Consider the following 11,069-nt stretch of genomic DNA (forward strand, 5'->3'; position numbering starts at 1 on the left):
CCATCACCAGAACTGCCACTTAACATTCTGCAAAATTCCTCTAAATAGCTGCCACTTTCTCACATAATACACACTATATTTACCTTCCCTGAGTTGTCTTCCATAAGATCTGATCTTGGGACTCTGATATTCTCTCAATCACCAATCCAGACTGAACAACTTCCTATCTGCCAAGTAATCTCTACGATCTCTCATCATGTTAGCCATACTATTTCTGTTATGTGCTCTAAGTACTATATTAATCATTTTAGACACAGAATTTTTTATGTCAATTTAATTCCCCTGCATTTGTCTTTTCTTTCTATCGTATCTTTCATTCACTGCTTATGTTCATATCATTCATATAATTATGCTGACTGTTGTTGACCAGAGGAGTCTCAGGAAATTGTTCCTCAAAACTGTCGCCCATGGCTTGCTCACTGGGGCTTAGCCACAGACATATTTAAAGCTGCTGTTGTAAAGTGTGCTATGTGAATACATTTTAACTGACTGACTGACTGATTGATTATTCGTGACGTAATTTGCAATGGACATTTATAATATATTTATAAAATATATATAAATAAAATATTTATGATATAATATTTATAATATTATATATGTAGGCGGTAACAGGGCTGGATATGAAGCGCATCTGTGCACTTTATCAAGAACATGTGATTTATGAACAGGAAACGGGTTAGAGATACTCAAAGCTTTAGAAATCTGATTTATTGGGGGGTGCAAACCATTTCCTGTGCGCACAACACTTTCACTCTAGAATCCACGCAGTTTTATAAATGAGTCCCTTGGAGTTGCAAGTAGACCTCAATAACTGGACTGAACTGCTGTTCTAAGAGCTTGTACTGACACAATGTGGATGCAGAGCGAACTGCAAACTAAGAGGAAGGCCAATCCACAATATAAGAATTAGCGCAGGGTGACTATTAACACATCATAATTACAAAGTTACAAATGTGTTCTGTTACAGTCTTTGATGCTTAATTTATTTGATTGATTTCGTATCAGTACTCAGTAGTCTCCTGAGAACGAATTAAAAGGTCGCGATCAAAAGACTTGGAACAAATACTAAAGAAATACAAATACCTTTGAACTAGCTTAAGGTGTAGAGGCTGTGAATTGCAGGAAAAAAACAAACAAAACTTTTCGACCGTGGAACTGTTGCGCAGTCAGGGAGTGTGTGAAAGACAGTAAGGCGTATGAGGAAGTTAGTCGGTAGAAGACACCTGTCAACGAAAGAACAATCCTCATCGCACTTCGATGAACAGGCACCACATTATGGCTCGGCTCCGTCTTTTTGCTTTTGTCAGCCTTGTGAGCTTGGTCCTTGGGCAGGAGGGATGCGTTTGGGATTTAAACACTGAAGTGAACCAAGGCCTGGACCCACTGTCGTTAGTCGCAGGTGCGACGTATATCGCTCACCTACCGGAACTTTCCGACGACGAGACTTGCCAACAAGCTTGTTGTGATAATGAAGCCTGCCAGCTTGCCCTCACTGAGACAAACTCTAATGGCACCCTCGGATGCTTCCTTGTAAACTGCATGAAAGAAGACCAAGATGTTTGTATTCTGATGCAAAGCGATACGGTTAAAGTGTATCGCAAAGCACCGGAGTCGACACCGGACATTTTCGCCGTTCGCTCGGCCAACTCCACAGGTAAACACCGACACAAATGTACAAATACTAAGTGTTAGATAAACAGATTCTACGGCGGAAGGTCCCATGTAAGGAAGACGTATACGGTGTAAGTAACGTAGATTCAAACTGTCGTGTGCTGAATTGCTTGACCTTAAGATAATACATAACTGGAAATGATTGTGTAAATCCACTTCATTACTCAAGCGCTCCCCCAGATATAACCACGGAGACGTGAGGGATGATATTTAGTAATTTGCTTCAAAGTAAGGCGCGAAACGCCTGCGTTACCGCAGAGATGACTGCTCGTACAAAAATGCAGTACAGCAAATCCATGTTCTTGTCTTTGTGTCTGTTTCTCTTCCTTCTCGATTACTTGATAAACTGGTAGTCTTATCTTCTGATTGCAGGTGAGATAAACGAGTGAGGACAAAGCAACCAATGCATTATGACAAGGAAAGCACAATAAACTCCATCACAATGAACAAGGGCTGTGTTCTGTAGGCTTATGTTAATTTAAATGCCCAGTTCTGGAAACAAGCTGACTAAATCCCCTTTATGGCTTAACCAGTTGTCCTGTAGCTGAGGGTGATCAGGTGATCGAAAATGGCTGGACATTAAGCCCACTCTGTCTTTGTGTTTCAGATCGGTGCCGTTATGTTAATGCTGTGGGTCCTTGTCGTGCTGCCTTCATCCGGTTCTTCTACAACGTCAGCAGCCAAACCTGTGAAAAGTTCATCTACGGTGGCTGTGGTGGCAATAACAACATCTTCAACTCACCGGAAGACTGTTTGGCAGTGTGTGCAGGCGTGACAGGTGTGTGGGGCACAGTTGTGCTGCCTTTGTTTGAGATTTTTCAGGAATAAGGTTAGTTGTAAGGTGTGGTGGGGTAGAAGGATTAGGTATCTTGTGTTGGATTGTCTTTTACAAAGCTGCTAATTCATGTGGGTTTAAAGGTAGCTCTTAAAAGATACTGTGAGATACTGTGACTGCACATAGAAGAGAACAGCACAAAAGCAACTGTGCAGAAACATTATATGAGTGTGGGCTTTATTGACCCAAACATAATGCATTTCAATAATGTATTAAAAAAAACAAAACAAAAAATCAGGACATTTGGGAAATAAAGACGTTTGCCTTTTAATAAAGAGAAAATAATATTTGTTTCCTTAATGCTATTTAAATGAGTAATGTAAATCTCCCAACACAGACTTCTCTTCAATTTCTGGTTTGTTGCAGGAAGCGCACACTTCCAACCATCATCACACGAGAACTCTAGCTAGTCAAAGCAATGGGATATAACAAGCAGCCTCACAGGGACCCTAAAGTATTCCAATTAAAGTACTCCATTTTAATTGACACACTGTGCATTTGCTGATGGATCTTACATATGCGTTCATGCCTTTTTAATGTAAAGGGGCTGTCTGTCTTCATGTGAGTGCATGCATGCAAAGTCTGCATTCCTAGACTAAACCATTGCATAAAGACATTTGCACAGCACTGCAGTCATATGACTTGGGGAAGGGGGCTGGGCTGAGAGCTGATAAGCTGATTCAGGACATACAGCCTGACTTGTGGGTGGCTGGCTGACTGTGTGCTGGTAATGGCCGCTTTGCTGTGTCTTTCTGTTTACCATATTTGAATGGTATCAATGGTATTACCTCTGTTTATACTCACCTTCCTGCTAGGTTGTGGTCCTGTTTATTTAGGTAACTTGCTGCTGTTGTTATTTCATAGGCACGTTGAGTACCTTTCAGCCCTCAGTCAGACAAGTCCATTTGATGGGGCAGACCGCACCCATCAACACTGATGAAAATCTTTGTCCCCGCTTTGTACAGTGGTGCATTGAAAAGTGTGTGTTTCATGCAAGCTATGAGTTGTTTGTCACTATGAGGAACAGTGTATTGTGTGTGGTGTCTGCTTACGCCCTGTTGTTGAACAACCGGTTGGGTGACTTCTGTTACAGCTACAACAGTGTTTTTAAAGAGGCCACACGACAACTTTAGAGTGGCCCAGTTGTCACTGACTTTAATTTTCATTGAACTCTCTCAGGTGAGGCTCTGGGCTGATTCTAATTGTCTGTCTATTTCTCTCTCCATGTTTCAGTTTTAAATTACCTTTATACATATAGAGATTTGACCAAATGGAAGAAGCATCAAGCTTTTCTACCGAGTAGTAATTTGCGGGTGTTTATTTAATCATGCATGAATACATCTCCCACACTTTCATCATTCCACCTTAACTTCCACTTCTTACAACCCCAATGTTCCCCTCTAGGTCTCATAGCTGAATAGGGAAGTTTCCTAGAAACAGACTGATTTCAAATGCTGAGAAGTAGAATTCATCTGGCTTCTTTTCTTCCTTATACGCTTAGGTGACATGATCAATGACCCTGACACCTTGCCAAAAAAACCCAGAATGGTTCAACAGGAGGACAATGAAGGTAAATGCATCTTTGTCACAGGAATCAGGCTTTTTATTTTATACCTAAAATGATTGATTAACAGTAAAGTAAAAGCAAAAGGCCTTTGTTAAAACAAATCAGAGCTACTGTGTTTGGAGAGGACAACACTTGTGTGTGATGAGACATGAGTGACACCCATGCAGGAGATTGATGGTATAAGTGATCTAAGCAGTTTGGAGTGAGTTTTCACATCGATTTTCTGTGTGACAGTCACATGATGCTATTAGACCACTGACCTGCTTAAGGCCTTCTTGGAAAGTCAGTCATTCAGCTTGAGAGCAGCACCTTCCTGTGGCTCTTTCTTCATATCATTCCTCTTAGTGTGTTCAGCGTTCACGTAATTGTGTGTTCACTCTGTCCCTGGAACATGTGGAATCACTCGCACGTGTGTTTATTGGTGTGAAAATAAACACCCATGTCTTATCAGTTAATGATATCTTAAAAAAAAAAAGAAGTATTTTTGTTATATTAAGCATTTTATTCTTTAAGTTGACTAAGACCACGAGCTATGACACCATTTGAATGAGACAAGATCAGGGTCTAAAATATGCAGTCAGACTTGTGAAATAGCCTTGTTGTCATCATATGTCAGTCTCTTTGTGATTACTCCAGCTTGTTTTCTTTAAAAACCCAACTTTACTAGGCGATGCCCTTCTCTTTCTCTCGCCCAGCTCAATGGAAAGAGACTTTGGGTTTGCAAAAGGCACTATATAAACTGAACTGTTGTTGTTGTTGTTGTTACTACAGTTTTGGCCTCTTATTTTTCCTCAGAAGTTTCTTCTGAGGTTCCCCTACCTGAAGTGACAGTGGAAGAGTTTGCAGGTGTGTTTCCCTGTTCACTATCTTCCTTTGTTCTTTTGATCTTTCCAGTTTTTCTCTGTCTGCCTACATGTCTTTAAAAGCTGAAAGACATTAAGAACAAAAGGATCATGTTTATTGTCAATATAAATATTTTTAGTATGAACAGAGTGAAAATAGACCTCATCATAACTCCCCTTTGGCTCTTACCATTGTGAGAATGCTAACAAAACATAAGGGCCAAAGGGCATCTTGCTCCCAGTGCCTGGAACTCCCAGGTCCACATGTGGTCCATTTCCTAATGCACCTGAACTGGGGACTCATCAGTCTACAGCCTCAGGCTGCCTGGCCACAATGTGTTAGCTCCCAAGGATTTGGATAGCAAATCCTGGCCTGCACCTATCGGGACTCCAGTGGAGGCCATGGCGGTAACGTCGGCCACCTCTGTCTCTGCCCTTTTCAGAGAAATGCGAGGCTGCTCCACAGACGGGGCTCTGCAGGGCCTCCATTCCCCGCTACTACTACGACAGCGGCGCCTGCAAGAGGTTCACATACGGCGGGTGTGGTGGCAACCGGAACAACTACGAGACCGAGCAGGAGTGCATGACAGCCTGCACAGGTATCCTGGGCATGCTGGCACATGCCACACAGTTCCCATATAATGCTTACCTCCCGGGCATATTGTGCCCCTCCCCAGATTAAAAATGACACTATTCCTTCTCTGTGTAGTCAAGATCATGGAAAAGAACGTTGATGACGACAAGGAGTACCAAGGTAAGATATTATTCCAGCACTCGTCCAGTTTCAGACATGTGTGTGTATATATGACACGTGTTTGCGGGCGGAGGCTGCCAAGTCACTGAGCGGCGTGTCACACTCTTCACAGAGGCCTGCGGCGCGCCATCTGATTCAGGACCCTGCCGTGCCGCTTTCCCGAAGTTCTACTTTGACAGTGACAGTCAGTCATGTCATATGTTCATCTATGGAGGCTGCAAAGGCAACATGAACCGCTACAACACCATGGAAGAATGCATGTCCAAATGTGCTGGGGAGCACGGTAAGGGTGGAGCCGGGGGCCACTGTTAACGTGCAGGTTGCCTGTACAAGCTGTGTTAAGCATCTAGTATTACCAAAGCATTGAGCCCCATTATGCTATGATTATACCCAGTTTCTTAAAGCAACACTGGGTATGTTTTTGAGAAATATTCTCAACACTCTCTATGTTGTACATTTTTCATAGGCATGCCAGCGTTGGCCAAGCCGTGCCATCACTGGTCTCCAGGTAAGTTTGAAGACGCGACCTGTGAAAGGCCTTCAGTCAGGCACTGAGCCTGTGAGTTACTAAATATACTAACATTTCTTCTTCTTTTTACTTTCTGATTTTCTGACATTCTTGGCTTTTTCGTCCATCCCTCTCTCATTAGCCATTTTCCTGATGACAACGCTGACCATCATATGCGTTATGCTGCTGGTGGGTTTGATTGTCATCGCCAAACGTCGAGTCAAACGCCAGCAGCTCCTCGTCTTGGACGACCAGCGGGAGCTGCTGCCTGAGGAACAGCTCTCCGTGGAGGATCCACCCAAGGCCGCTTTATACTAAATCTCTCTCTCTCTCTCTCTCTCTCTCTCTCTCTGCTAAATTAATCTCTTCACTCCAGTACTGCCACAAAACTGTTGCACACAACTGGCTTCCTTGGGAATGCTTGGACGAGATGTACCATTTAGTAGACACAGTATTGGTAACAACCATCTTGAAATAAAGTGAATAATGTTGGGTACTTTAACTACGTTATATATACACTATGTTGCTTTCGTAGAATACAATGGAATTACATCATAAAAACAATTCTTTATAATGTCTAGTCTGTTAATAACATATGACTATTAGTAATTCTGTGTGGAAAATTGTATTGCTTAAACTTTGTTAGCATAATGCAAATACTATATCACAGATGGACAGGTCACGCGAACAGGCCTCAGGAGCAGAAATCCCCAAGATGCAAAGTGAGAGGTACATGATTTTAATGTTTTAGTGTAAGGTTTATTGTTGTATATTTCTCTTGATGGAAAGAATCCTGGTAGCACCATATCTCTTTACCAATGGTTCTAGATTTGTGTTATAAAATTTGTTCACTGAATCAGTTCATTTCTCAAAAAGGTTGTCTTTGCATGAATGTATTCTCCTTTGAGGGAAGCTCTCAAATTTGAAAGGTTTTTTCAAACTTCCCTTTCAACCTTCAGTCTACAAAATGTGTATACGTTTATATTTTCCCCCTTTATAAGGTAAGGAAGGGCCAAAGGCCTGAAATGTCACCCTTTAATTTTTTTTTTTTTTTAGCTGCTCTTTACATCCATCCATCCATATGTATGGATATATGGCTTTGGCATTTTTTGATAGTTACGTTTTTACTAGAATTGTTTTTCCCTTCAGATTTGAATTTTGGTTTCAATATAATGATTACATTATTGCTGGAAATGTTCTAATCTCATTACGATCCCATGAAGAGAATAAATTATAAAGTTAGTACTTGTGTCATGAGTAAACTATTGCACTATGATGCATTGTTGGTCAAGTTCATAACGCATGTGGATCGTCGTATTTGCATATGTAAATCTGCATATTGGACTACGTCATATCCCTGAGCAAATCTTTTCTGACATAAATAAAATAAACGGTTGAATAACTACAATTTATGTTCATATTTTGTTAACCTACTCATTAAGGAAGAAAACAGTTGCTGTATGTGTATGAAAGTGTTTCTACTCAGGTGGTTCAACTAGAAAGATTCAAATTCCTATTCAATACAGACTATTATCCATGACACCGTGATAGTACTAGTGTGCCAAGCATGAGGCCGTTGAGGAAATATGATTCAAGGTGTCACGATTAGTCTCTCTCAGCTTCCGTGTTTCGTATTTTCCCTGTCGTGTGGATTTTAGTTCCATGCCATAGTTTCCTTTTCTCCGCTCCTCGTTTGATTTTTCAGCACATGTTCCTCGTTTAGTTTATGTATTTCAATCCTGCCTTGTTGCCTTGGTCTTGGCTGTTCATTGTTTATTTGAACGCGTGTGTTAGGTTCATTGTGTTTGGTTGTATTGAATGTTGGTTTGTGTTCCGTGTATTCTAGACTCGAGTTTTCCTAGCGTCTTTTGTTATAGCCTGCTTCCCCTGTTTTCCTTAGTGTGTTTTGTGCGTTTAATATGTATCCCCATACTCTCCGTGTTGGCTCCATGACCCTGGAATACCCCAACGACTACGACTCTGGATTTGCCCCTAATAAATCTCGCTCTTCACCGCTCTCCGTTACACAAGGACATTTCCTAGCAGTGTGTACTTTTGCACTGGGGCTAATTCTTCAGTGTTCTGGGTTTTTATTTATTTTGGTTTTGTTTGCCTACAGGTTTTAACTACTAAGGTGGAATTCAAATTAAATGCTATCGATGTATATACATGTGTGAAACTGCCTGATAATCTGATTTAATTAGTCTTGCGTGCTAGAATAGGAATTGCAAGCTGCTTTGACGTTTCAAATTTGATTATTAATCTTTTACAATAAAGCTAAGACTTTAAATTCATCCTTTGAAAATCCACAATGTAATACACATGAGCTTAACTGTATGCCATGCATAGATGTGTAGTCATTAATGGGCTATTCTCTGCACTGCCTGACAATAGCTCGTTTTTTGTTTTCTGATGTGTGGTCTCATTTGACACTTGAGAGATTGCTGTGTAGTGTTCATATTTAGAGCATATATAGTTTTGAGGTGCTTAGGTTAAGATTTGGAGGTAACAGTTTATTACAGCGATTATTGTGTAGCATGACAATCACACATCTTTAGTTACTAGAACTAGCCTTAAAATACACTGCCTGGCCAAAAAAGGGTCTCACACACACACCAGTGTTTCGTTTGACCACCTTTATCTTGGATTACAGCATGCATTTGCTGTGGCATCGTTTCCACAAGCTTCTGCAATGTCACAACATTTATTTCTGTCCAGAGTTGCATTAATTCCCCCCTGATCTTGTACTGATGGGAGATTTGGACCACTGCGCAAAGTCTTCTCCAGCACATCCCAATAATTCTCAACGGGGTTTAGGTCTGGACATTGCATTGGCCAATCTATGTGTGAAAATGGTCTCATGCTCCCTGAAACACCTTCACAATTTGAGCCCATTGAATCCTGGCGATGCCATCTTGGAATATGCCTGTGCAAGAAAAAATCCATTTATGGAATAACCTGGTCGTTCAGTATATTCAGGTAGTCAGCTGACCTCATTCTTTTGGCACAATGTTGCTGAACCTATACCTGACCAACTGCAGCAACCACAGATCATAGCAATGCCCCCACAGGCTTGTATGGTACGCACTAGGCATGATGGGTGCATCACTTCAGCCGCATCTCTTCTTACCCTGATGTGCCCATCACTCTGGAACAGGGTAAATCTGGACTCATCAGACCACATGGCCTTCTTCCATTGCTCCAGAATCCAATCTTTATGCTTCCTAGCAAATTGTAACCGTTTTTGCCGGTTAGCTTCACTGACAAGAAGTTTTCTTAAGGCTACACAGCTGTTTAGTCCCAATCCCTTGATTTCCCTTCACATTGTGCATGTGGAAATGTTCTTACTTTCACTATTAAACATTTCCCTGAGTTATACTGTTGTTTTTCTACAGTTTGATTTCACCACACGTTTAAGTGATGGCCGATCACGATCATTCAAGATTTTTTTCCGACCACATTTCTTCCTCGAAGATGATGTTTCCCCACTGCCCTTCCACTTTTTAATAATGCGTCGGACAGTTCTTAACCCGATTTGAGTAGTTTCAGCAATCTCCTTAGATGTTTTCTCTGCTTGTTTGTTGTGTGACAATAATTTCACCCTTCTGAAACAGATTAACATTTTTTCCATGACCACAGGATGTGTCTTTTGACATGGTTGTTTAACAAATGAGAAGCTACTCACTGCATCAGTTAGGGTTAAATAACTTGTTGCCATCTGAAACATAATCACCCATGCAGTAATGCTCTTACCTATTTGCTCATTTAAATCCAGGTGGTGACATTTTTTTGGCCAAGCAGTGTAGTTTTGTGTACATTGATGTCTGCATTCTATACCAAGATCCCTATAAATTATCATATACCTTGTGTGCTGATCTGTACCACTATGCTATTTGAGTCTTGCACCTTCTTTGCTAATGTTTTTCGTACCACAAGGGGGCGCTGCTGGTTAATCGGTAATCCCGGATTTTCGTGCAGATGCTGAAACTGCAGCAGAGATCGTGGACAGTGTCCCTTGCGTATACAGTCCCTGCTAAGAAAGTGAATTCACTTGGTCTTCTACAGCAAAAATTATAAATCCAAGACAAAGGCCGTGAGTGCCGTGCATAACCAATGCACTTATTAGATTCCTTAGACAAGTTCCCATAACACCCTGTAAAAAACGGACATTTTTTAGGAACGGCCTAACCAGTAAACCCCGGAGTGTTTCAGAATAATTGCCAGGTAGGTCTGAAGCCATTAAAGCCGATAGTCCCCCTTCGCTCTGTCCCGCGACAGAAACCCGAAGCCGTGGGCGCCAGGCGAGCGGCGCGGCGTGCCGTGATTCAGCCATCGCCTCTGGAAGCTGAGCCTTCGGAGATGAGGTCATGGGGACCAAACCGTTAGCTCACCTCCCAGTCATCTCCTACCGGCACCGAGCAGGCCAGCAGAGGAAACCCTGAAACAAAGCTAACGAGCACGGCAGCCCGCTCTTTCTACGTTCAGGCACCTATCAAAAGTAGAAGCTGCGGCTAGAGATTCTCGTTTCCAAGATAAAAGAGCAGAGTTTATATAGTTTGGTACTGAAAGGGAGGTTTGATTTATGCGTAATAGCTCTGAAAAGTCTTAAGTGTAACCCCCCCACACACTGTTTAGATTTGACAGAGGTTTATCCAAGAGCTCCCTGCTTATGGCCAAACCATAAACTTGGTCTCAGTCTTACTGAGTTAGAAATAAGATGTGTTTAGGGTTGTCAGAGTCCCTCCTGTACTGACTGCTGGGACGGACACACACACACACACACACACACACACACACACACACACACACACTCTCTCTCTCTCTCTTCCCCCATGTATGTTTTTCCCTGACCCTAACCTTAACACACTGCCATCATCTGGTTTCTGTCC

The 11,069-nt window shown here is 41.8% G+C and overlaps 1 protein-coding gene across 1 annotated transcript; it reads left to right on the top strand.

Moving 5' to 3' along the window:
• The first annotated feature begins 771 nt into the window (after positions 1 to 771).
• spint2 (serine peptidase inhibitor, Kunitz type, 2) lies at positions 772 to 7,588 on the top strand. Its single transcript, XM_026997671.2, has 9 exons — positions 772 to 1,657; positions 2,282 to 2,452; positions 4,011 to 4,079; positions 4,872 to 4,922; positions 5,362 to 5,517; positions 5,628 to 5,672; positions 5,785 to 5,955; positions 6,139 to 6,180; positions 6,323 to 7,588. Exons 1-9 carry the CDS (start codon positions 1,261 to 1,263, stop codon positions 6,496 to 6,498), a joined length of 1,278 nt encoding a protein of 425 aa, XP_026853472.2. The 5' UTR covers positions 772 to 1,260; the 3' UTR covers positions 6,499 to 7,588.
• Positions 7,589 to 11,069: the final 3,481 nt, after the last annotated feature.

Source organism: Electrophorus electricus, chromosome 15 (assembly GCF_013358815.1).
Source record: "Electrophorus electricus isolate fEleEle1 chromosome 15, fEleEle1.pri, whole genome shotgun sequence".
Classification (NCBI taxonomy): domain Eukaryota; kingdom Metazoa; phylum Chordata; class Actinopteri; order Gymnotiformes; family Gymnotidae; genus Electrophorus; species Electrophorus electricus.